The sequence below is a fragment of the Thalassophryne amazonica genome, chromosome 18 (assembly GCF_902500255.1).
Source record: "Thalassophryne amazonica chromosome 18, fThaAma1.1, whole genome shotgun sequence".
NCBI classification, from domain to species: Eukaryota; Metazoa; Chordata; class Actinopteri; order Batrachoidiformes; family Batrachoididae; genus Thalassophryne; species Thalassophryne amazonica.
In genome coordinates this window covers 24,259,233-24,287,176 of record NC_047120.1, presented here as the reverse complement: position 1 = coordinate 24,287,176, position 27,944 = coordinate 24,259,233, and the positions used below count along the sequence as shown (strand labels likewise).

The window sequence follows — 27,944 nt, the reverse complement described above, 5'->3', positions numbered from 1 at the left end:
AGGTGTTGTAAACAAGTCAATGCTGCTAAAAATACAAACTTGCAGAAACAAAGATACTATTCTGACATGGTTTGCACATGAGACTGACATAGCATGTTTCAAGTACACATATATATGTCAGAAGGTGGGGGGGCATACCATATTCTGTACCCCCTGGTTGAAAATGTGTGTGTGGGGGGCATGTCCCCCCTATCCCCCACCAAATTGCACCCATGCATAAGCACTGGGTCAAAATTATGACCTTGGCCTGTGACCTTACCTTTTATCCATGTCCTTGGCTGACTGTCATTTATCACATAAAGATTAGTCCATGTCTGATCAAAACTGAATTGTTTTAGACAAACCTGGACAGGATGGACAAATACAAACCGAAAGTCCCGTGCCTGTGTTCCCACTCAACTCAGGTGTAACAAACACTTCCATTGTACCACCTTACAAATTGTTCATAAACAAGACCACTTAGTGGCTGTTTGTGTGAAAGCGGAATAACAGTTTCTCCTGCATATTTTCCTGCATAACAAATTTAAATCACATAAAAGTGACTTTTGTGTCATATGAACTAAACCATGGACACTTTTTTCAGAAAGTATTATACACACTGATGTTATTTGCCCCTTTGGCTGCATTATTCAGGCATGAGGGTTCCCTGCAGATCCATGAATATCTGAGTTTGTATGAGACAGGTGTCCTACTCAAGTGGCAGCCTCTCGTGCTGAAAAATGAAACCAACACAGAAATGCCAAAGCTTGTAGTTCCCTGAATGGCCACTTAAGGCTGGGTCCAAAAAATCTCCAACCTTACAGCACAAAGAAACATATTTTCAACCGGGTACAAAAATAGTTTTCATCCGGACACCTTGTTTTCCCATTCATAACAACCGTACAGTGGGTGAATGTTTGTATAACACACATCCATTTAACCCTATGGGGTTCATGAACACACTGACGTGTCTAAGTGTAGTTTTCACCATATTTCTATTAATCAGTCAGAAACGGAACCTCACAGAGACTTAATCTGACCACTTCCTGAAACAACAAATTATCATCTGTATAATGGTTCTCCCCTCTAGATGATATCTGATTCATAGCAAAACCTAGAGGCCAGAGAACATCACATGGTCTGCCTCTGCTCTGAGGCTGCACCATCTGTTAGTTGCAGGTCCTCACTCAAACACACCAGTAAATGCTCGTAAACTCTAGTAAACTCTAATCTCTTTATGAGCATTTACCTCAAAACACTTTTTCTAATTACTTAACCTTGCAGACAAAGAAAATCTTTGTGGGAAAAAAAATGTGGAGGGGTTATTTTGTTGAGGAAAACTGCAGTAATTTGTTTTTATTTTTTCAAGCCCACATCAGTTTTCATCACAAAAGTATTTAAATTATACGGTGCATCTGGAAAGTATTCACAGCACTTCACTTTTACATATTTTGTTGTGTTACAGTCTTATTCCAAAATGGATGAAATTAATTTTTTCATCAAAATTCAACAAATAATACACCAAAATAACAATGTGATTTTTTTTATTTAGATTTTTGCAAATTTATTAAAAACTACAAACAAACTACAAAAAACAAAACAAAGAAATCACATGTACATAAGTTTTTACAGCGTTTGCCATGAAGCTCAAAATTGAGCTCAAGTGCATCCTGTTTTCACTGATCATCCTTGAGATGTTTCTACAACTTAATTGGAGTCCACTTGGGGTAAATTCAATTGATTTGAACATGATTTGGAAAGACACACACCTGTCTACAGTGATGCTGGTAACACGTTACTTAGTGCCCCTTCACACATAGTACGAATAAGTACAAATCAGAGCAAATCACAGACGAACAGCTTGTATGAGTGAACCATGAAAACATTGAGCCAACGGGTAGGCATGAATGATGCTGCTGCGATGGTTTCGTGCACGCGGGAACACAGTGCGAGCAGCTGCGTGATGTGGTTACACATCGCGCAGCTGCTGTGAAAATAAAAAAAAAACACATGCCACCCACGAGATTCGAACCTGCAATTTCCAAAAGCTCTGATTGCCAGCCAGAAAATGTTGGCACTGAGCTACCATTGCTGTTCTGTAAAAGGTGCGGGAAAATGCCTGATATCAAAAAGGACATGGATGTATTTAAGAAAAAATAAAACTACACACCACATAAAAACACGACATGTTGTTGAATCCCTCTTATCAAGTGGACAATACAAGTATGACCCGTATGTTCCTCTGAGGATGACCCATGGTCACAGATGTACAGTCATAAAATGAAGCAGAGTGCTCTTATGTCCACATCTGTTAGCAGCATGTCCAACCGGCCCTGCGCGCATGTCTGGCCCGACACGCGTCTTGTGGACGGCGTGCTGCAGGACAGACATGATCTGACGATCCGTTTCACCTGAGGTAGCCTGTCAATGTGCGCAAATCGACCAACTTCGCACTATGTGTGAAGGGGCCCTCAGATATTCATGGATCCATGGGGAAATCTCATGACTGGTCATTAAAATCATCCCACCATGTGTTTGTTGGACAAAACATGGCTCAAAAGACTTTTTCCTCTTTCTGTTCTTAAACAAATCAGTCTCACTGACATACCACTCATCATGTAATTTATTTTCTTTACTTCTGATGTCAGTAAGCAGCCTGATCATCTAATTTCTTTCAGTGTCTTTACTTGACCTCGTATTTTTAATGTAACTCGTAATTTCAGGATACATTGACACCGATTTCTTATGTCATTGATGACCAATGATTTTCTAATTTTCTTCACTATTTTTTCCCCTGTTAACAGAATGATCCTAAGTCTTTTCCTGCACATACTACAACCCCTGGCAAAAATTATGGAATCACCGGCCTCAGAGGATGTTCATTCAGTTGTTTAATTTTGTAGAAAAAAGCAGATCACAGACATGACACAAAACTAAAGTCATTTCAAATGGCAACTTTCTGGCTTTAAGAAACACTATAAGAAATCAGGAAAAATAATTGTGGCAGTCAGTAACGGTTACTTTTTTAGACCAAGCAGAGAGAAAAAAATATGGAATCACTCAATTCTTAGGAAAAAATTATGGAATCATGAAAAACAAAAGAACGCTCCAACACATCACTAGTATTTTGTTGCACCACCTCTGGCTTTTATAACAGCTTGCAGTCTCTGAGGCATGGACTTAATGAGTGACAAACAGTACTCTTCATCAATCTGGCTCCAACTTTCTCTGATTGATGTTGCCAGATCAGCTTTGCAGGTTGGAGCCTTGTCATGGACCATTTTCTTCAACTTCCACCAAAGATTTTCAATTGGATTAAGATCCGGACTATTTGCAGGCCATGACATTGACCCTATGTGTCTTTTTGCAAGGAATGTTTTCACAGTTTTTGCTCTATGGCAAAATGCATTATCATCTTGAAAAATGATTTCATCATCCCCAAACATCCTTTCAATTGATGGGATAAGAAAAGTGTCCAAAATATCAACGTAAACTTGTGCATTTATTGATGATGTAATGACAGCCATCTCCCCAGTGCCTTTACCTGACATGCAGCCCCATATCATCAATGACTGTGGAAATTTACATGTTCTCTTCAGGCAGTCATCTTTATAAATCTCATTGGAACAGCACCAAACAAAAGTTCCAGCATCATCACCTTGCCCAATGCAGATTCGAGATTCATCACTGAATATGACTTTTATCCAGTCATCCACAGTCCACGATTGCTTTTCCTTAGCTCATTGTAACGTTGTTTTTTTCTGTTTAGGTGTTAATGATGGCTTTCGTTTAGCTTTTCTGTATGTAAATCCCATTTCCTTTAGGCGGTTTCTTACAGTTCGGTCACAGACATTGACTCCAGTTTCCTCCCATTCGTTCCTCATTTGTTTTGTTGTGCATTTTCGATTTTTGAGACATATTGCTTTAAGTTTTCTGTCTTGTCTTCCTTGGTCTACCAGTATGTTTGCCTTTAACAACCTTCCCATGTTGTTTGTATTTGGTCCAGAGTTTAGACACAGCTGACTGTGAACAACCAACATCTTTTGCAACATTGCGTGATGATTTACCCTCTTTTAAGAGTTTGATAATCCTCTCCTTTGTTTCAATTGAGGAGCCATGATTCATGTCAGTCCACTTGGTGCAACAGCTCTCCAAGGTGTGATCACTCCTTTTTAGATGCAGACTAACGAGCAGATCTGATTTGATGCAGGTGTTAGTTTTGGGGATGAAAATTTACAGGGTGATTCCATAATTTTTTCCTCAGAATTGAGTGATTCCATATTTTTTTTCCTTCTGCTTGGTCTAAAAAAGTAACCATTACTGACTGCCACAATTTTTTTTCCTGATTTCTTATAGTGTTTCTTAAAGCCAGAAAGTTGCCATTTGAAATGACTTTAGTTTTGTGTCATGTCTGTGATCTGCTTTTTTTCTACAAAATTAAACAACAATTGAACATCCTCCGAGGCCGGTGATTCCATAATTTTTGCCAGGGGTTGTATTTGTCCTTCAGACTTATCCTGAACTAGAAGGCCTGGCCTTCTCTGGCTTGTCTTTTTTTAGTCTCTTCTTCTGTCTCCTATCTTCTCCTTAGGCCATGTTTGCGAGCTACGTCCCTGAAATCATAGAGTTAATAGGAAACCGCAAGAAATACGGTGGTTCCTATAGTGCAGTTAATGGGAGAAAGTAAGTATTCTTGGAGGCTCTACTGCCTCCGCCGCAGTAGAACCTTCTTTGCATGCCTTTTTTTCTTTTTCTTTTTCATGCATGTAGGCCATGTTTGCTCGCTACGTGCCAGAAATTGCTGCTCTCATCCTTAATCGGAAGAAATATGGAGGGAGTTATAACTCGACCAGAGGCAGAAAGTAAGTCTGTCAAATGAAAATGGCAAACTTTTAATGGTGTGGTTTTGTGTGACTGTAGTGGCCCTCTAATACAGAGGTGACCTTTCTAAAACAGATAATGCTGTTTTTTTGAAATACAATAATTTCCGTCACCACTAAAGTCTCACGTTGGCTGAATAAACTGGCCATAATGTGTCATGTTTGCTGCATACTTGTGCTTTTATATGTGTGCAACCTGCCTTCGCTGTTAAACAAGTGCTAATGTCATTTTGTCTTGTAATATATTATGAATATCTAATTTTAAGGAAATGTATTAAAAACCAACAACAGTGATATTGATGGCCGCCAAACCTACACTTTGGAAATAAACGAAACTGATGAAAAAACTGCCTGTATCCTCAAAAATAAAAGCGATCACTGTTCTATAGAAAAAAATACTTCTGAATATTAGATGACCCTGATTTATAGTAAGTTGACCCTCTTTTTAAGATATATTTTTGGAAACTTTCTGAAGAACAAATCTTTTGTTTTTATTGTTATTATTAAAACAAAATTTATCAAAGCATATTTAATAATATCCTGACATACTGAATGCCTTGGAAGAGGTGTTTCTATGACAATTGCTGACGATTAGCATTTTTAAGATGGTCTTCTTGTACTTGCCATCTTCCAGCATTCCACTCTGTCACACCTTTATTTCATGGCTGCTTGAGAGTTGTTTGAATACTCTGCCGCATTTATTACCATGACCTTAAATGTTGCATCATAAGTTCTCAGGTGCATAGGTCTTGTGCTTATATAGCATTCATTTCCTCGCAGAAAAGTGTTGTGGTACTATGTAGTGCTTTCTCCCAAAGTTTTCACAAAAAAAGCACTATATGCCTGTTTTGTTTCTATGACAGTAATCAACAGCTAAAAACAAGCTAAAAGTGCATGCAGTGGTATAAAAATAACAGACAGCAGGAACATTTAGACTCCATCCAACTGCTTCTATAAAAGGTTTAGGATTATAGTGATGATCCCCAAGATCCATGGATTAAAGATGAAGAGCTCAGGATAAGCGATTGATTCATACCTGTCTCTGTCCTTGAATAAGAAAATTCCCTTTGACAGTTCATTTTGCACGTACAAAATGTAGGGAAAGGGTGAAGTAGTAGGGTGACCGGAGAGTATTGGGATTGGACCTTTGACTGCATCGTTTTCATCCATTTCTCTGTAAATGGTTATGTTGATTGGGAAAAGTAACCTGCAATGGACAAATGTCCCATCCAGGGAGAGCTGTAGACTCTCATAGCCTTCACTCCATGATATCCAGAGACAGGTACTGGCATAAGTGGCCCTCAGCACCTGTATCAGACGAACATCTCCTGAGGTTGGACTTCTAGCCCAAGGTTCATTGGTGTCATAGTGTGAAGTGCCTGAGAGTGTATGATGGGACACCAATCTGATACAGGTTACTTCCACATCCAAGACCAGTACCATTTACAGCTGAGTGGACTGAGACAATGCAGTTACAGACTTCTCCATCTACACAAACAAGTAAGGTGACCAGGAATCAAACTCAGGTCTACATATTGGCAGTCCAACTGCTAACCATACAGAGCTACAGTACCTGCTCTACACTATAAATGAAAGTCTTGGAATTAAAACAACAGACAAAATAATCCAAAAAACATGTAATCTTTGGTGACTGGAATAAGGAGACCAGAGTAGCTGGAGAAGACCAAGGGGATGTCCATGTTTCACCTGGCTGTGGCAGATAGATGGTTGTTTTAGAGATGTGGGATTGGACCGGTTGTCTGCCTGGATGGTTGACATCCAGAACCCAAGGTGGTTCTGTGGTGTTGTGGGTGCAGCAAAGTGCAGCACCAGCGCCTGTTCTCAGACATGACTTGTCTTGAATGCAATAAAAGAATAAAGACTTGAATTCAGGTTTTATGTGTAGCAGACCGACCTTACATGTGGTAGCTGCTCCCGCTTGCTGCTGCTTGCCTTGTGTTTTTTTTTTGTTTTTTTTTGTGGTTCCCTGTTTTGTCACTTCTGTCCCCTACTGCTTTGGTAGTAAACTTTTTTGGCCTCCATCTTCAGTCTGACCTTCACCATCACAGCTAAAACATGCAGCTCCACCTCTCATGTGCACAGCTCTGCCACTCTTAAATAATCAGATTGTGATACGTTGTAGCGTTTGTTTAAGCTTTTGGTTTGATATGTCTTGTGTACTTGTGATACTAAGGACTCTTAAATACATTAACAGCATAGTGCAAAAGGCTGAAGTGTTCTAATGTTTCTTTATAAATGTGGTTTTCAGTAGTGATGATCAGATCAGATCACAGTAATCACAAACAGGGTTGATCAAGCTTTTTTTTTTTTTTTGATTGATTGGTATTGGAAAAAAAAATTACATGAGCCATACACGTTCTGTCCCACTCCACTTCATAAGCGCTGTTCTATAAACAGCTAGCTTGCTTCTGGTTCCAGTTGGACCATATTGCAAGATTTAAAAGCATATTTTTACTCTCCTTCACTTCAACTCTACTCCAAATGTGCTTCTGACAAATGGCACATGTGATACACTTTTTTTACTGGCTGCTCAGGTACTGCTTTCCATGTATTTTTCTTGTCACTGTTTCCGTGTTTTGAAGACATTTGAATTTAAAAACAGCAACAAAATAATAATAGTAATAATGCATTTTAACAAGTACAACAAAGACACCAGCTTTTCATCTGTTTTTCACTCGATACTGCCATGAGTGTTGTAGTTTTACTCATAAAATGTTGCACAAAGTGGAATTGATAAGCCATATAAAAATGTTAATTTTTATATTATACTGTTATTTTGTAAAAAATAAATAAACAAACATAAACAGCATGGATTGAAGGCAGTTTATTCTTGCATTGCAGAACTGTTTATTTGTGAAGCATATTCATGGATTAACTTTAATGTTCTGGCAGTGTGCGCTGTGCAAGTGCAGCATTGAGGAAAATACAAAAGTGGGACTGGGCCTTGGTATCTGCACATACCTAATATTAAATGAATTTTAGTGGGGTTATATATCTTGACTGTGACATCCCTAGAATTCCGTGTGCAATCTTCATTAGTAGGGAGTTGTCAGGAGAAGAACGTGGCAGCATTTATATGTGTGCGTGCGTGCATATGTATGAGAGTGCATGAATTTTATTCGTTATTTTATAGTGCTTTGAGCACTGACTTCAGTGGATAAGTGCTCTATAGTTGCAGTCCATTTACCATTTTAAAATACCAAGTAGCATCATAATAAATAAATAATAAACAACAATAAATAAATAATAAATCATTTTAACCACACAAATTATATATATATATATATATATATATATATATATATATATATATATATATATATAGTATGATTCTATGAACAGGATAATTATTTTTTTCAATATCTCGATTATTGTGATGTGCTTGAAAAACCATAGCATAGTTCTCCAAAAGGTCGTATGAAATTAATTTCCCATTTCTGCATAGATATGGTCTGTGTCCACATGAACCCTTCACATAGTGGCCAACAGGTGAAGTAATGTACTACAGTCAGCAGGTGGCATACATGTTTATGGGATATTACACAGGCAAAACAAAGTTGCCTTTTTAATTGATGGGCTGCATTAAATTTAACTGCTGTCTGATCCCTTCATCCTTATTATGTGTTCTATTAATCTGTTGAGTTACAAGATCATATCACATGCTCTTTTTGAGTAATTGTCTACAAAATCTGGCCTGGATGGACTCACTCACCCATCTGCTAAATGGGGAATAACCCTGTTGTGTCTGATGGTTTGCCGGCATTCATGTTTGTAATACGGCTGCAAATTGAGCTTACAGTGAAAAGGAGTTTTACAGATATTTGCGACCGTGTAACAGCATGAACGTCTGCAAAACATGAGACACAACAGGGTTATTCCCATTCTAATCCAGTTCCATTGTTTGCAAGGTTTTTTTTTGTAGGTAATTCAGTCAGCGAGGCTTACCGTGAGGCAGCGTCACTCCAATAGCAGTCAGGGTTAGTCAGAGTAATCTATCAAATGTGAAAATCCATCAAATTTGTGAAACGGTAATTCTGTATCAGAATCCACATCAGTACTTTTGTATTGTACCTTAAATTCACCCATTTTGTCGCAGAAATCGACAGTTCCGCATCCCAACAATACTGCACAAGTGCACGGAGGACAGGAATGATATTCGGCAGGAATGACATCTCATCAGAAGAGCGGTTACGGTGCGGACCATTTCACATTTTCAAATGTGAAATGGTCAAATATTTTGCCACGTTACCCTGATATTATACGGTCTGAAATCTCACACGATTAACCAATCAGATTGTATACTGCCTGATGATGCATTATTGAGGAAATATAATCAACAGTTGACCAATGTGGGTGATATGTTGTGAGATGAGTCACTGAACCTGTTGTGATTTGTTTTTTGCTTTTTTAAAATTCCCCCTATTGACGTTTCAAATCCCACAAAACCTCAGAGAGGTCACCACGCTGCGAGATCTCAGTAACACTGAGAACTGCATTGAGACGCTCTGATCACGCTGCACTTTAACCGCTGCACACGGACAACAGCATTAACATCGCAACATAAAACTATTTTTATATTGTGCCTAAAACTCTTGTGAATATATTCTCTGGGTTTATAAACGTTGTTATTGTGTTTATTTTATGTAAACATGTGAGAATCACAGGCTGTCTCTCTGTTATTTTCAGTGGGAGCTGCTGTGAGCTACAATCGCTTCCTGATCATGTCGTTCTGGGAGAAAGTGAAGCTTGCTCTTTAACGTCTTGATTATTGTTCTTTACTACACTGTTTGTCCTCTTTGTTCCAGACTAATATATATAATATGTCCAAAATTCGGTTTGTGTTTATTAAATTCCACGCAGATTAAACGTAACAGACACAGATTATTTGTTAGAATTGTTTTAGCATGTTTTCAGGGTATCATGCAGCAGTCTCTTATTAACAGTGATGCCGGTAACGCGTTACTCTAATCTGACCACTTTTTTTAGTAACGAGTAATCTAACGCGTTAATCTTTCCAAATCAGTAATCAGATTAAAGTTACTTCTCCAAGTCACTGTGCGTTACTATTATTTTAGCATTGTGGGTCGATAGCAGCATTAAACTTGGTTCGTGGGCAGGAGGTCGGGGTTCAACTGAACTACACACTTTAAGCGAGCTGTGAGCTTTTCATCCGCGGTTTTCTGCAACAGCTACGACTTGTCCTCACCTCTTAAAGCGTGGTGACAACAGTACACCTGCACTGAGCTTTACAAAGACATTTTTATGCTTTTTTTTTCTCCGAGCCGCTCCGTATCTGCTCATTAAAAACAGCTGATCCTCCGCGACGCGTCAACGACTAACGCTATTTTCCACTCAAATGCACCTAATCTCTCTTTCTGAGGACCACATGATGTGAAAACGCAATAAAACCTTGTTACCTGTAAATCTGGTCATGTTTTCTGTATAAATAAATGTTATCCATTCTTTGTGCTCAAACGCCAAAGCAGGGGCGAATCCAGATGGAATGGGGGCGTGGGGCAGGGATGTGCCCCCCCCACCCCCACAACACCCCTAGATTAAAGGTCCAGTTTTGAAGCCTTTTTTTACAACTACTAATACTACTTAAAATAATAATAATTTCGACAAGTAAAATGTTTAGAGAGAATTTAAATGTTAGAAAAATGTTAGAATGAATTTCATAGTTACATTTATAAGCAATGTAGGTTAGAAATTGCAAGTTTTACTGTTACAGTGCTGTCAACAGTTAAATATGAGGTCAAGAAAGAGGTCATTATTTTACTTTTTATAAAACAAGTATTTATTTTCATTGAAATCAAGAAAGGGTGACTATAAAGTGAGTTTTGGCAAAACAGGTATCATTGTCATGTTGAGGTGGCAGAAAGGTTGTTGTCGGCAGCTGGGGAAAGTAACTAAAAAAGTAACTAGTAATCTAACTTAGTTACTTTTCCAATTGCGTAATCAGTAAAGTAACTAAGTTACTTTTTCAAGGAGTAATCAGTAATCAGTAATTGGATTACTTTTTCAAAGTAACTGTGGCAACACTGCTTATTAACATGACAAAAAGCATAAAAAATACATTTTTGTAGTATAATACTCATTTACAACTGTCATCGTGTTGATTCTCTATATGTTGTTGACTGCAGCGACTCTCTGGCATGCAAGGGATTATGGGATATGTCAATAGGGCGAATAGAAAAAATAGTTTTTTTTAATTTTCATAAATTATTTGATAAAAATGGTTTTGATAATTGTTATATTCTACTAGTTGTGTGAATGGGGTGAAGTCTTCCATCTCTGATCACCTTGTTTGAACTGCATTTCCTTTGTGGTTATTTAGATTGACCATGAGCCGATTGTAATTCCTCATCCAAATGCTGATCCTTTACAATCTGAATGTGAAATCCAGAATGCCCTCTGACCTCATTCAGCCCATACTCCATGGCACAAACGTAACACATCCGTCCCGGAATGACATACCTTTTATTATTTCCCACAAATCACTTGAACACAGAGGTACTTATTAGATGTCACTTCTGTCACGTCCCTCTCACATGTAGCGCGTTATAACGGCAAAGAGACACAGTGATTTGTTTATGCATTCATTTTTGTCTACATTTTGCCTTCATGATTATTCTGAACCTCGTTTTCTAGGCACATCGTGGTCTGCGGTCATATAACACTTGAGAGTGTGTCCAACTTCCTTAAAGACTTCCTACACAAGGACAGGGATGATGTCAATGTAGAAATTGTTTTTCTCCATAAGTAAGTGCAAAACCTTTTTCTTCCATTCCAACTTCCCTCAAATGCAAATATGTTTAATTCTACAACATATATTAGTCAGGCATTGAAGCGATCAGAATTTTTGTTCTGTTTTAGTATTTCCCCTAATCTTGAGCTGGAAGCCTTGTTCAAGCGCCACTTCACACAAGTGGAGTTTTACCAAGGGTCTGTCCTGAACCCGCACGACCTAGCCAGAGTCAAGGTGACGGACACGCAAAACCTCCAAAGCACAAACTGTAGAGTTTTGCTGCTGCTATGTACTCTTGTTTTCTGATATGCTGTGTACACTCACTGGCCACTTTATTAGGTACAACTTGCTAGTACTGGGTTGGATCCCCTTTTGCCTTTAGAACTGCGTTGTGGTATAGATTCAACAAGGTGTTGGAAACATTAATCAAAGATGTTGGTCCATGTTGGTATGATGGCATCACGCCCATTCAACCAGTTAGTCCATGGGCCAAGCAGGTTTTTCAGTACCACTTAAGGGGAAGAAATGACACTTAGAATCCAGCCTCACTGTACCATGGCCTACACAAAAATGTATAATAGGCATTCCAGGGTGGTAGCTGTAGCCAGGTAGGGGTCAATGAAGAATTACACAGAGGTCAAACTTTAAAAATACTCCAATCATGCTGAAAACTATATCACATTACTTGTCTGGTCATAATGATTCCAAAAAGGTATAGTTTGGACTAACTATGATGGAATATTCTGGAGTTATAGGGTAAAAATGACAAAAATGGTGACAGAGATCAGTTTCAGTTTGTATAGCGGTCAAAAGTTAAAGTTGCTCCGATTTCAGTAAAAAATGATGCAAATTATTATTTGGGTTAATAGGGTTCTAATAAGGAATAGTTAAACTTGTTTGACTTTTACTTTGGAGATCAAACATTCAACACAGTCAAAACTATTCCATTTATTATTCCTTTTATTTCAACTAATAATTTGCATCATTTTTTACTGAAATTGGCGCAACTTTAACTTTTGACCCCTGTACAAACTGAAACTGATCTTTGTCACCATTTTTGTCATTACTACCCTATAACTCCAGAATATTCCATCATAGTTAGTCAAAACTATACCTTTTTGGAATCGTTATGATCAGACAAGTAATGTGATATAGTTTTCAACATGATTGGAACATTTTTAAAGTTTGACTTCTGTGTAATTCTTCATTGACCCCTAGCTGTCCATTCTCCTCTGACCTCTGACATCAACAAGGCATTTTTGTCCACACAACTGCCGCTTACTGGATATCTTCTCTTTTTTGGACTATTCTCTGTAAACCCTAGAGATGGTTGTGCATGAAAATCCCAGTTGATCAGCAGTTTCTGAAATACTGAGACCAGCACATCTGGCACCAACAACCATGCCACGTTCAAAGTCACTTAAATCCCCTTTCTTCACCATTCTGATGCTCGGCTTGAACTTCAACAAGTTGTCTTCACCACGTCTAGATGTCTAAATGCATTGAGTTGCTGCCATGTGATTGAATGATTAGCTATTGAACAGGTGTACCTAATAAAGTGGCCGGTGAGTGTACTCTTGTATTCTGTTGCTACTGAGTTGATTGATTTGTCTGTTTCCTGCACACATATCTACAGATTGAATCAGCAGATGCCTGTTTGATTTTAGCTAACAAATACTGTGCTGACCCTGATGCTGAGGATGCATCGAACATCATGAGGTAAACTACCAAACAGGTTCTTCTCAACTGTTCAGATACAGATACACACAGGTACAGATTCTTTATTGTCATTGTAACGGGTACAATGAAAGGTAAGGTGCAAGCCTTTCAGTGCAAATATAAACCTGAGTAAATCACATGCAGACTTAAATGGTCTGAGGAAGAAAAGAAAAGAAACATAAAATTTAACAGAATGAAAAAATCAAAATGTGACAAAAAAATCAAAAAATGACATATAGATTACATATAAAAAAGGAGAAAATATGTACAAAACTGTGGATATTTCATTGGCAGTGGATATTGCACATAAATAAATGTTGCACTCATTTCAAGTGTGGCATGTGACCTGGCTGTTTGGTTCCAGTCCCATTCATCTCTCTAACAACAGTTGAGTAGAAACTGTTTTTCAGTCTATTTGTATTTGTTTTACTGGCCCTGTACCATCTGCCTGATGATGGTACCTCTAACAGAGAGTGGCCAGGATGGGATGAGTAATTTAGAAATTGTATGGAAGAACACAAACATGAAACCGTTGCATTTTCTTCTGTTTTACCTTCAAATTCAACAATATGCCTTAAGTGCATTTAATATTTCATTCATGCTTTGATATTTGCGCTGGAAGATTAGTGCCTCAGGTGCTGTGATGCCAAAGTGGAGGAGCTAATTATAAATAAATACAACGCTATAAAAACGTTTGTTCTGCCTTGAGGTTTTATCCAATTACATTTTTTATGACATTAAATAAAAAATATGCTTTCTTTACAATAAAATTTCTGAAATAATCACTTTAAATTCACAGTGACCTCAAATCTCTACAATATGCAATAAATTAAATGCAAATATCAAAGCCAAAACATTGGGGTGAATATTGGCACCTTTAAAAAATAATTTTAATCACTAGTTTTCTTTAGGCGAGTCAGGGGATGGATATATGAACATCTTCTATTCACTGAATATGTGGTGAGCTTCATTTACTGTATTTTATGAAGTATAAGTCACATGTTTTTTTTTTTTTTTTTTTTTGTAGTTTTGGAGGCCTTGTAACTCATACACTGGTTTAACTTATATACTGAAAATCATACATTCATTATTACTGCTACTACTACTATTACTAGTAGTAGTATTTACATAGGGCTTTTCCAGGAATCAAAGTACAAAACATAACACATACAAACATAATATATATGCATTTTAAACTCAGAAAATAAAAGAATAAACACCAACAAAAAAGTATGCCACAACAGTGCTTATAAATATCCCAATTTAAAGAGCTGATTAAAAAAATCAAATGGAATGTACATTTATTGTAGTTTTCAACTCTGTAAGACTACAGTTCTTCTTGTAAAATTCCTTATGTTAAGTAACAGCACAGGCTGTAGTGTGCACATGTGCTACACTGAGTTCTTGACTGTTTTTAAACTTGTCTTCAGGGAAATGCTGTGGTACAAAGTAAGTTAAACATACAGACACAAAACGACATATGTTTTTCCTCTTCACAGTGCAATCACTTGTTAAGAAATACAAATATATGATACTGTCTGGTAAATCTGTCTGGAGTCAGCAGTTCTCAAAAGCTGACTGTGCAAGAAAGAGATTAGTGAAGGAAGTCACCAAGACAACATGAGAACTACAACTAAAGATAATATGTATATGGCATTAGCTTCACTTCCATTGTGAGCACAATCACTGCTCTAAATATATCGGCTGTGTGTAAAAATAAATAAATAAGTTAGTGCTGTGCATTTTTCCTTTTACAGGTGCATGTTGCATTTCTTTCCAATGGACCATATTTAGAGAGGATGCATGTGCACTATATTTTGCCCTGATTATATAAAGTTTCATGTTGAAGTTGGGTCTTGCAAACTCAGAACTTGAACACAATTTACATTTAAATATCTGCACTTTAAACGGGCAGCTGCCTCACAAAAAAGTATATTTTTCTTCTGGATATTCCTGACATGCAGTTGGGATGCATCTGACATTGCCATTATTTCATCATGTTTTTTTATCAGGGTAATATCAATCAAGAACTACCATCCAAAGATCAGAATCATCACTCAGATGTTGCAGTACCACAACAAGGTTGGTATTTGGTCACCGTGTATAATCAGTGTTTTATGGTTCCTGAAAAGCAGAGGTGTAATGTTCAGTTCTTCTCCCATCAGGCTCACCTTCTGAACATCCCGAGCTGGAACTGGAAGGAGGGAGATGATGCCATCTGCCTCGCAGAGCTGAAGCTTGGCTTCATTGCCCAGAGTTGCCTGGCCCAGGGACTCTCCACCATGCTGGCCAACCTGTTCTCCATGAGGTCTTTTATCAAGGTAGCAACAGCTGAGGTGTATTTCATGGAGCGAAAATATTATGCATTAAAGGTACACCATCACTTTCTGTGAGCGGAGGTACAATCTGCCCTTTTAGGGATCAATAACGTTGTCTGAATCTGAACAATCTTAAGAAGCAAGAAAGACACCAATGGTTGAAAACCACCAATTGGAAATGCTATAAAAAAGTGGAAAAGTCTGAGAACAAGTGTTAAAGTGTCTGTCACACGATGACGCTCTGAGGAAACGTATAAGGAACGTATACCAAAGGTGTCTGTTTTTGTTCTGTACAAGTCCTTTTGTAATTTGTTAAATGCTTTTCCTTGTTGGCTGATGTACGGCAAGCCTGGTAGAAAGATTTGTGCATGCTCAAAACTTTGAGAAGACATCCGACAGAGAGCTTTCCCAGTGGTTGCATGTTTTTTTTTACTGTTTTCTCCTCTACTCATTTGTTACTTCTACAATACTTGTGCCTTCATATCCTGTGGCTGTCCAATGTTCAGACTGGGCTTCTGATTGTCCAAAGCTCTGATACCAAGTTTGAATTTGGCATAAGGCAAGAGAGGACAGTTTTCGACGCCAAGGTCAGACTGAAGAAAAAGACAAAGCGGCTGAGTGTGTTTTTATATGAACATTAGAGTGCACTCAGAGGATTCTCATAGAGAGAAGGCACTGCAGAGAAACAAGGTTGTTTGCTCTCCTCGCTTTTGCAGTTGCACGGTATGCCGGCACAGTGAGAAGGTGCTGTCAGAGCACAAACGTAGTGAGGAAGTATGACATGACATCATGATCCTCAAGCTAGCAGGATTTCATCCACATTTATGTTTAGACCTTGACAAATCCTTCTCAAATCCAGCTTCCCCAGTGCTCATGTATGTCTTAAAAGCAGGAAATTGTTCTGTTAAATGTGGCTCTTTGTTTTGCCAATGGAAATGTGACATCATCCGTCCATCAGAGTCCCAATTCTACTGGAGACAGATGGGTTAAGTGATATTTGCCACCAAACAAATTATTTCAACCCATTCCCACTCAGTTTTCTCAATCCATCATAGTGTGACTACACCTTATGAAATGAAAGAAGGCATTTGATTCCAATAGGAATAGGAACGCTGGTACGTCCTGAAGGCAGAGCTGAAGCTATATAAACATTCAGATTCTGATGCCAAGTAAATGAAAATATGAGTACAAGATCACATCAAGCATTTAGTATTTTATTATTAATTTCAAATACTATGATTTATAATTTTTTTATTGGCTTACGTGAGCAAGGAAATGGTACTGGTGTGACTATGCTAATGAGGTTTTTCTGTTGCTGGTATTGTTTGCATGATGAATTCACCCAACCATCCAAAAAACAAACACAAACTTACATTGCTTCTGAAAACGCTCCTTCAGTGTATCCACAACCATAAATTAGTTGTATTGTAATTTTAACTGATTTCATAAAATGACTACAAAATGCAGACATCTCACATGTTTTCAGTTATTTCTTTTATATCAACATGAAACAGAATGCATCTTCAATTCAAATGCACTTTTTATCGCTTATCAAATCAAATTAAGAAAGAAATGTTCAAGTTTGAAGTTTATAATCTTCTGGTCTGCAGGAGTAAGGAAACAATTCTGCAATGAAATCTTGGAAGATATCAATATATTTCCAGATGAAAATACTGTATTTCACTGATAAGTGGTAAATCTAGAAATGCATTGTGCACCTTTACATTGTTTTTGGTGTGTTTGTGAAGGTTGGAGCTGGTTTGTCTTTTGCAAATCAATCTTTCTTGTAGATTGAAGAGGATACGTGGCAGAAATACTACCTAGAAGGAGTCGCCAATGAGATGTACACTGAGTACCTGTCGAGTGCCTTCGTCGGGTTGTCCTTCCCAGTGATTTGCGAGTAAGCACACTGAAGCATAACAGCCTCTTTTATTAAGGTCACAGCGAAATGTAGTGGAGCTTTTTTGATATATTTGATGTACAGTGCTGTGAAAAATCTGGAGCATGATTTTACAAGAAATTGAAAGACAAAAGGTCCTGAAAAAAATAATGGCATAGCATATTGATCATTATCTCACTTGGTGTCTTTGTTGAATCATGCACTGAGCTGGAAACCTATCATTTTATTCATTCTCTATACTGGCTTATTCCAATTACGGGTCATGAGGGAGCTGGAGCTGCGTACATCCTGGACAGGCTGCCAGTCTATCCCACATATAGAATAACACATACACACGTATGGGCAATTTAAAGTTTCCAGTTCACCTAGCTTGCTGTGAGGCAACACTGCTAACCGTCCAGCCACCGTGCAGCCATATTTCTTTGATTATATTTTAGTTTTATGCAGTGGTGGGCACAGTTCCGCTAATCCACTAACCGCTAATTAGCAAAGCTAACTTTTTCATTAGCAGATTAGCTTTTCACCTAACTTTGAAAACCATCAGCGGACCAAGTAGCTTCCGCTAAATTTAGTTCTGCTAACTTTCAGTCTGGTAACATTTTTTTTTTTTTTTTTTTGCTGGTAAAGTGAGTAAAGTTTAATGATTTACTGTTTATTATAAATACAATTACAGTGTTAGGGATTTTATTTTTTATTTATTTTTCATGCATTTGTTTTGTGTTTGTGAACGCAATACGGGTGAGCCGTTGCTCCATTAATGGTTTATAAATGTATAATATAGAGATTAGGGATGAGCGAGTACACCACTATCTGTATCTGTTCAACCAGCTAAATAAGCGAAGTGCACATCTCAGGCCGCGCGGTGCATTATGGGTACGCTAAATTTTTTGGCTACCAATCCACATGCTATGACGACGGAAAGTAGCGAGGATCATTTCAGCCGCTGGAAAGGTGCCGGTTTAAAGCATTTTTGTAAGCTCCGCGGATTGCCTGTTACAACCAGGACTATGTACGTCAGTGGACAGAAACGGAAAGAAGAGCTGGCTGCCCTTGCGTGTGCTGCATCATTACAGAAACTACCGTTGGTGCCGACGAAGGAGGAAGAGAGCGCTGCTGTCGAAAATGACCAGTCCTTGTTGTTAGTTGGAGACAAACAAATTTCTGACCCCTTCAAGGCAAATGATGGATAGTAAGACGAAGTCCAGAGTCTGAAACTGTGGATACTGCAGAATATTTGCTAAGCAGGGATGAGAAATCGCTACTCCGCCGGCTTCGTAATGACTACAAGGAAGGTAGGTCTCGCTTATAACCTCTTTGGTGTCACGTTTGTTTTGATAAGTTAACAGACATACAATGAAATGTGCATGCATGCAGTTCGTTTATAGAACATGTAAATTTTACAATATTACACGCCACGTCATTCATGGCTCAACATTACAGTCATAAGCCGATGCACGAAAACGGTGTCATCAGCCACATTATAATTCGGCACAGTTTCAGGATATTGACAAAATAAATGTGTGCAAGAAACTTACAATTTTAGTCCATCTGGATCTTTCTTTTCTGTGGGGAAATTGTGTAGAATGAACAGAGGTTTACAGCCACATTTCTTCTTCTTTCTGTCTTTGTGTGGACTTGGCGGAGCCATGCAATCGCATGTTTTCAGCCAACTTTCAAGCCTATAAATTCCATTCGAGCATTTGAAAACAGCACAAGGCACACCCGTCATTATTGTATGTGTTGCTTAAGGCTTAAAGCCTTTGAAACAATCCCTGTAAGCCTTAACTTTTACAGTCCGCTAATGCTACTGTATACAAAATTCAATGCGAGTGGTGTGAGTTTGGTAGTTGGAATAAGCGAAGTGCGCAATTCATCTGCGCATGCGTGGGTCAAACGGGGCAAAAATTCCAACTACCAAACTCTGTGGCAGTGACCAACACAACACGAGTCATTTTCAGCTCTGTCTTGTCAAATGCACCAAGCAGGCTATGAAACAAGTTCACCAAGTAACTTTAACTATCGTACAAACCAAAATAGAGGTGAATTGAAGAAATCTAAGGAGTACTGAGAGAGCAACGTGAGGTAGAATCAAGCCAAGCACAGAGAGAGAGATCAGTTCCTGTCTGTGTGTGTCTGCCAGAGTGACGTCTCTGGGTGCAGAGATGTGTCTGTGTAGGGAGGGGCGGGCGCTGTGTGTGACTGGCCAATCACAGAGCGTGAAGACAGTCAGTTAGCCAATCAGGATTTTCCTTCAGCACGAGCACAGAAATTGACGAGATTTACTCATATCATGCTCGTGCTCGTCAAAAATGCTTTATCCATACCGGATACTCATCTGAAAAGAGTATCTGGCTCAACCCTAATAGAGATTAACTGTGACTTCTAACACTGCGATTTACTGCTTTTGTTTGGGGTTTTGTTTTTTATGAATTTATTTTTCGTGCGTTTGTTTTGTGTTTGTGATCCTGCAGCCCCAGCAGCACCTTCAGCGCTTAAACTCAAAACTGGTTTATCAGTAGCCAACAGATGTGGCCGCGACTGAGTTAATACTAAACGTTAGCGATTAGCAGTAACTTCCGCTAAAAAATTTAGCGGTTTAGCGTTATAAAAGTTAACTTTTCCGTTAGCAGATTAATGGTTATGGAAGCCAACTTTTCGGTTAGCTGTGTCCACCACTGGTTTTATGTTTGCAAATTTCAACTTTGTTTTGTTCTGAGATATCAATGAAGTAAAACTACTGAAAATTTCATTTATGAGTCAGACTTGACATGTTCATGCCTTTGTGTCATATACAGAAATTTTGTTTGAGCCCACTTCAGACTATATGGAGTGCAGTTTTTTTAAATTGGACAAATTGGAAAGCACTGCATTTAATGAACAGGTTTGCGTGATATCTTTGTTATTAAAATCTGATGTTAAATGTTGCCTTCCTTTTTTCCTTCCCCATTGTTGTCTTTTAATGTTGTGTCCCTTATGTGAAGTCTTCAAATTGTGACATTGTTCATTTTTGCGAGAGTTCATGAAAACACCATGAAAAGCCAGTATTAGAGGGGAAGATATGTAGACAGCAATGTGCACATCTGTCCCTCCACGTATCTTGTTGCACATCATCTTGACAAATCGCTGACCCTCTTATTCAATTCAGGGGCCTAACAAAGCATCCACTGAATATATCCATCAAACTAGGCTGAAATTGCTTTTTGGATTTTGAAGATATCGCTGCAGATAGTAGATGATCACCTTTGATTTAACCTTTGACCAATGACCATGACATGAACAGTGTTGCAAGAGGATAGTACTCTGTATTTAGAAGATATAACTGTGTACAGCAGATGATGACGTCTGACTTGACTTTGACATTTGACATATTAACGTTATGCACAGTGCTATAAGATAACATACACTCACCGGCCACGTAATTTGGTACAACTTGCTAGTTGGACCCCTTTTTACCTTCAGAACTGTCTTAGTTCTTCGTGGCATAGATCCAACAAGGTGTTGGAAACATTCCTCAGAGATGTTGGTCCATATTGACATGATGGCATCATGCAGTCGCCCATTCAACCAGTCTGCCCATTCTACTCTGACCTCTGACATCAACAAGGCATTTTTGTCCCCACAACTGCAGCTGACTGGATATATTATCTTTATCAGAACATTCTCTGTAAACCCCAGAGATGGTTGTGCATAAAAATCCCAGGAGATCAGCAGTTTCTGAAATACTCCAACCAGTCCGTCTGGCACCAACAATCATGCCACATTGAAAGTCACTTAAATTCCCTTTCTTCCCCATTCTAATGATCAGTTTGAACTTCCGCAAGTCGTCTTCACCACACCTACATTCCTACATGCATTGAGTTGCTGCTATGTGATTGGCCGATTAGCTGTTTGTGTGAAATTTCTCTTTTGCATTTTAAAGACATCACACCAGACAGTAGACGATGAGATATACAGGGTGGTCAAAAAAAAAAAAACAAAACAAAAAAAAAAACGCCCTATTTTCTTTTTGATCTCATTTTTTACTCAGATGAGATATTTAGAAAATTCTTTCACCAAACATTAGCAGAATGATGGGAGATTACGTCCTTCAAATCTGATAGAAATTGAAACATTTTTGGTGGTCTGTCCTGATAATATGTTCTATCCAGGCTCCTCTTTGACAAATAACTGCAGCAACACGAACGTTGAAATTTTCGATGGCTCGTCCAATCATGTCAGCTGGTATGTGCCTGATTTCCATTCTTATGTTGACATGACAGAGGAGCCTGGATAGAACATATTATCAACTATTAAGGACAGACCACCAAAAATGTTTCAATTTCTATCAGATTTGAAGGACGTAATCTCCCATCATTCTGCTAATGTTTGGTGAAAGAATTTTCAAAATATCTCATCTGAGTAAAAAATGAGATCAAAATGAAAATAGGGTGTTTTTTTTGGACCACCCTGTAATTTGATCTTGACCTTTATCTATGATAAGACCAGCATTGTGAGAGGATGGTCCACTGAATTCATCCACCAAGTCACATTTAAAATTGCTCTTTTTGATTTGAAGATATTGCTGATTGACACTGGATGATGACCTCTGACCTGACCTTTGACCTTGACATAACCTATACTGTTACAGGATGGTCCCCTGAGTTTATCCACCAGGTTGGATTGAAATTTCATTTAAGTGTTTTGACACAGCTCAAAGTTATGTCAGAGGTCATTGTCATCGCCTATGGTGACGACCTCTGACTTGAGCTTGAGCTTTGAATTCTGATTTTGACATGACCTGTGTTGTGACAGAATGGTCCACAGAGTTTATTCACCAAGTTTGATGATAACTGCTCTTTGCATTTTGAAGATACCGCTGCGGACACACATGGCCATTACAGCAGCCTCCTTCTGCTTTGTGCTGCTATTATTGTTCCGACCGGATTTGTCATGTGAAAATTCCCAGGAGGTGAAATATCTAGTGTTTGAAGCCTGTTTTTCTGTTGTTCTTCTCCTTCGCAGGCTCTGCTATGTGAAGCTCAAGCTGCTGCTGATAGCGATTGAGTACAAGTCGGATCAACGAGAGAGCAGGTGGGACTTTAACGCCTTGTTGGAGGCATTAGGATTCAGGATTGCCAGAAATCGGCAGCGCTGTTGTCAGTATTTGCATTGTGTGTTGCATCCGTTTATCAGCACATTGAGCTAAATGAGTCTTCAAAAGGTTCATTCTCACATGTTATCCTGACACAGTAACGAGAAGCTGGCAGCTGCTTTCTTCACGCCCAGCTGAATCTTTGCTTTAGTGCTTCCTCTAATGCGCCGATGCCTGTTTTGTACCATCTGAAGTGTCGGGTTTTATCTTCTTTCATCGACTTAAGTCAACAAAGGAAATCCTGCTAAATGAGTTGTAAAATCTAATCCTGCCAGCCAGCGATTGCTGCAAAGCTGTTTAAATTGTGTGATATAACTTCTTCCGCTGTCATGTCTGTAAATCCACAAAGCACCCTGATTAACCCCGGGAACCACATGAAAATGCAGGAAGGAACTCTGGGCTTCTTCATTGCCAGCGATGCCAAAGAAGTAAAAAGGTACAGTGTGAGATCACAGATGTTTTTGTTTGAACGTAAATGGTTTCTGCAGAGATGATGGATGAAAAAACTGTAAAGATTTCATGCCGAGGTTCAAGAATAGAAGCTTTAACAGAGATTTTGAAGTGCCATGCTGTTATGGGAAGTGTAACTGAGAACTACAGTGATGCACACTGTGACATGACGAGCTTATATGGGGGAAAAGTGGTATTCTAGAAAACAAAATAACCCATTTTAATTAGTGTCACATGATCCATCTTTTCAGCAAGATACAGTGCAAAAACACAAAATCCTAAGTTTTTAAAATCAAATTTCAAGTTAAAATACAACCCCAATTCCAATGAAGTTGGGACATTGTGTAAAATGTAAATAAAACAGAATACAATGATTTGCAAATCCTCTTCAACATATATTCAACTGAATACACCACAAAGACAAGATATTTAATGTTCAAACTGATAAACTTTATTGTTTTTGTGCAAATATTGGCAGATTTTGAAATGGATGCCTGCAACACGTTTCAAAAAAATAGTATTTTTATAACTGTGTTATATCACCTTTACTTCTAACAACACTCAGTAAGTGTTTTGGAACTCAGGACACTCATGATTGGGTATAAAAGGAGCATCCCCAAAAAGTCTCAGCCATTCACAAGCAAAGATGGGGTGAGGATCACCACTTTGTGAGCAACTGCATGAAAACATAGTCCAACAGTTTAAGAACAATGTTTCTCAACATTCAGTTGCAAGGAGTTTAGTGATTCCATCATCTACAGTCCATAATATAATCAGAATATTCAGAGAATTTGGAGAGCTTTCTACATGTAAGCGGCAAGGCTGAAAACCAACACTGAATGCCTGTGACCTTCGATCCTTCAGGCGGCACTGCATTAAAAACCAACATCATTGTGTAAAGGATCTTACCGCGTGGGATCAAGAACACTTCAGAAAACCATTGTCAGTTAACACAGTTCGTCGAGAATGTCCAGATTGTTACCAGCGCAAAGTTCAAAAGCCAGCATCTGTGATGTATGGGGGTGTGTTAGTGCCCATGGCATGGGCAATTTACACATCTGTGATGGCACATCAATGCTGAAAGGCAAATCCAGCTTTTGGAGCAAGACATGCTGCCATCCAAGCAACATCTTTTTCAGGGACGTCCCTGCTTATTTCAACAAGACAATGCGAAGCCACATTCTGCACGTGTTACAACAGCGTGGTTTTGTAGCAAAAGAGTGCGGGTACTAGACTAGCCTGCCTGCAGTCCAGACCTGTCACCCATTGAGTGTGGCACATTATGAAGCACAATATGACAACAGAGACCCCGGACTGTTGAACAACTGAAGTCGTACATCAAGCAAAAAAGGGAAAGAATTCCACCTACAAAGCTTCACATGCTGCCTCCTCAGTTCCCAAGCGCTTATTGAGTGTTGTTAGAAGGAAAGGTGATGTAACACAGTGGTAAACATACCACTGTCCCAGCTTTTTTGAAACATGTTGCAGGCATCCATTTCAAGCACTTTGCACCACAATTCTCTGTCAGATTAGGGTTTCAGTGGCAGAGACTGTCCATCAGGTTATGTTTCAGCCCTTGGTGTAGCTGTCTACAGGTGTAATCCGTTACTTGGGTGTCTGCGGCACAGTCAGTGGAACCTCCTCTCCCCTCCACGGGCCACACTTTGCGTGACAAGTTGAAAGAGTCACTGCGTCTCGTTAGTGTCTCAGTTACCACAGGCATGAGGCAATTCTGTCTCCATGCCATGAAATTATCCCATGATCCACAAAGAAAAAATTTTTTTAAAATTACTCCGTTTTGCCTCTGTGTGGAGTGGAGATATTGTGCGACACCGTGTGTGCACATGTTCCACCTTTGGGGAAAAAACATTTACGATATGTATTTGTGTATGCTACTGGTACGTATTTAATTAAAAGTTTAAAAAAATAGTACCCAAATGTATGTACTCATACTTACAAAAATGGTATCGGTGAGCATTAAAACTCAGATACCGAAAGGCATTATGGGAAATGAGTCTCCTCATCACTGGCTGGTTGGTTTGTTTGTAAAAAAAAAAAAAAACAACACTCAAGTTACTGCAACGTGTGTGTTGGTTTTTACAAATAAATGTGTATTTGTAAATGTCATTTGCTTTTCATTTGTAAAAAAAAAAAAATGCATTTGCAAAACTGAAAATTCTGTGTCATTCAGCGCACCAAATGGCAACTGTGTGACAGTTGGATGCTATTTACAATCCCATCCACTAGATGGTGGCGTTCTATGGATTTTGACCCAAAATGCATGGAACACCGCCAAATATTCGTTTCACCGGCTTCGCAAATGCGTTGCCGGGAAAACTGAATTTGCGACCGTAAAATCCAACATTAATGTCCGTAAATCATCAGACACAACAGGACTATTCCCTAATTTAAAGAGGGGTCAGGTTTAATTTATTTTGAATGATCACGATTTTGTTGCACCTTTTCATTCTGATTTCAGGATTCCTGCTTATCATAATTTTCTTTTTTAAATCTTAAATTTGTTCTATCAACCTCATTCTGTCTGCAGTGTTCTACCAGATTATCATGTTACTACCCCCCTGCCTCCCGCAGCTGCAACGCATCCTTTTTCTTTTTTTTTTTTTTTTTTTAAGATTTAGAGCTACCTCACATAATGTGGAAAAATGTGTTAGATTTGAGGATGATAGAACATGTAAACATCTCAGTGTCTCAGACATCAGCTGTTCATTCAGATGATTTAACACACGTGTGTTTTGTGCTATCCCTCACCCCCCCCCCACCCCCAAACAGGGCACTGTTTTACTGTAAAGCGTGTCATGATGACATCACTGACCCCAAACGGATAAAGAAGTGCGGATGCAAGAAATGTAAGTGTTCCAATCACATCATGTTGACTGTGAAGCTGCAGCTGGATAACAGAAGCTCAGCAACGTGACCTGGATTTGACACGACACAAACCATCTGTTCCTGTATCATCAGTTCACTCAAAACTTGTAGCATGTGCAATAAGAAAGGTTGCTGGATTTCTTTGCACAGGATTAAAGGGTTAGTTTATTCAAATTACTACATATACTGCATGTATTTACACTCTGTAGTAATGCGGCTGTTTCAGCTTTTAGTGCTGAGGTTCTCGGATTTCTAGTTCCGCCTGAGTGCAGTAAAAATATAATGCTCCGATTCATGTAAATAATCCTCAGTGTTTATTTTCACCTGATTCAGACTAAGTTTCCTCAAAGAAATCTCCTTCAGTGTTTCGAGCATGTACTATGGTTTAAACCTCTGAACCTCTGAGTCCTGACCACATTTAAACTCACTGTGGGCTCATTTTTTCACTGGTCCTGCAGGTCCTGTGCACCTGTGGAGACAACACAGTAATGGACAGTGTAGAACAATTACAATTTTATGAATCATGAAAGAAGAAAAAGCATAAAATTTCTTTGATTTACTTTCCAAAAAAAAAAAGAAGCTATATTGGAAAAATGCAAAAGTTTTCCAACTTTATATCAATATATATTTAGACATACCCAAATGTTTATTTACAATTTTGTTTTGATGCTATCATAATAAATAAATAAATAAATCTAAATTTCATTGATAAAAATATTTAATCTACTGTATATGTATATATGTATATATGTATATATATGTATATATGTATGTATATATATATATATATATATATATATATATATATATATATATATATATATATAGGGTGTCTCAAAAAAATGTACCCAAAAGTATTTTGACAGCACAGAAAAACCAATCAATATTATCAGACATTTTCTGCATGACCATGTGGCTGAAGCATGTCATTTTTCTCCCCAATGCACAGTTTTTAGTTCAGTCTTTCCTTTTCGATGGTTTAACCCTTTATCTTTTACACCACATGATCAATGTAACCTTCTCATCTGAAGTTTCCCTAAGAAACAAATCATCCATCTCCAGTGTTCCGGACAACCACCGAGAACATTCAAGCCTCCTTGCCATTTTCTGGGGAGTTAGTTCACTCTGAGACTGAATTTTGTATGGACAGAGATGCAAGTCAGTCCTTAGGATGCAATACACAGAACTCAACAATTTTTGTTCTCTGAATTAGGGTCAACTACAGCATTTTTACTGGACTTTAATGTCTTGCAGAACAAACTTTAGCGTTCCTGAAGTGAGAAAAACACCATTATTTCCCAGTAAAACCATTTCCTGGTATTCTAGTGCAGCAGATAACTGAAACAATCCTTGGAATGGTGATACAAGCACCAAAGTCAGCACAAATACTCCTTAGACATTACTCTTTTGGAAAAAACTGAGTAGCCACTTGAATTTTCAATAGGCGGCCAGGTAGGGGTCAATTGAAGAATTACACAGGGGTCAAAATTAAAAGATGCTCTAATCATATTGATAACTGTATCACATTATTCGCTTAATCATAATGATTCTAAAAAGGTATAGTTTGGAGTATCTATGCCTGAATGTTCAGGAGTTATGGGGTAAAAACAGCAAAAATGGTGACAAGTCAGTTTCAGTTTGTACAGGGGCCAAAAGTTAAAGTTCCTTCAATTTTGGTAAAACTTGATGCAATTTGTTGGTTGAGCTAATAGGATGAATAAAAGGAATAGTTTTGACTGTGTTGAATGCTTTGTCTCCAAATAAAGGTCAAACAAGGTCAACGTCCACTGGATTCTATGACATGTGACATATGTTGCCCTGTAACATGATAACTAAGCATGATACCTGGTCTAAACTAGTTCTTTTTACAATCCTGTTAACTCAACCAATAATTTGCATCCCTTTTTACCAA

General features: G+C 38.4%; 1 protein-coding gene across 1 annotated transcript in view; it reads left to right on the top strand.

The window, feature by feature from the left end:
- LOC117530552 (calcium-activated potassium channel subunit alpha-1-like) overlaps positions 1-27,944 on the top strand; it is a gene marked incomplete at its 3' end in the record, with an annotated part of 158,068 nt that overhangs the window by 35,219 nt on the left and 94,905 nt on the right. Inside the window, exons 6-15 of the mRNA XM_034193446.1 lie at positions 4,571-4,662; positions 11,532-11,642; positions 11,757-11,862; positions 13,265-13,347; positions 15,360-15,429; positions 15,513-15,668; positions 17,456-17,565; positions 22,567-22,635; positions 23,046-23,132; positions 25,937-26,013. Of these exons, the coding sequence (XP_034049337.1) occupies positions 4,571-4,662; positions 11,532-11,642; positions 11,757-11,862; positions 13,265-13,347; positions 15,360-15,429; positions 15,513-15,668; positions 17,456-17,565; positions 22,567-22,635; positions 23,046-23,132; positions 25,937-26,013 (961 nt within the window). The remainder of the gene's footprint in view (positions 1-4,570; positions 4,663-11,531; positions 11,643-11,756; positions 11,863-13,264; positions 13,348-15,359; positions 15,430-15,512; positions 15,669-17,455; positions 17,566-22,566; positions 22,636-23,045; positions 23,133-25,936; positions 26,014-27,944) is intronic.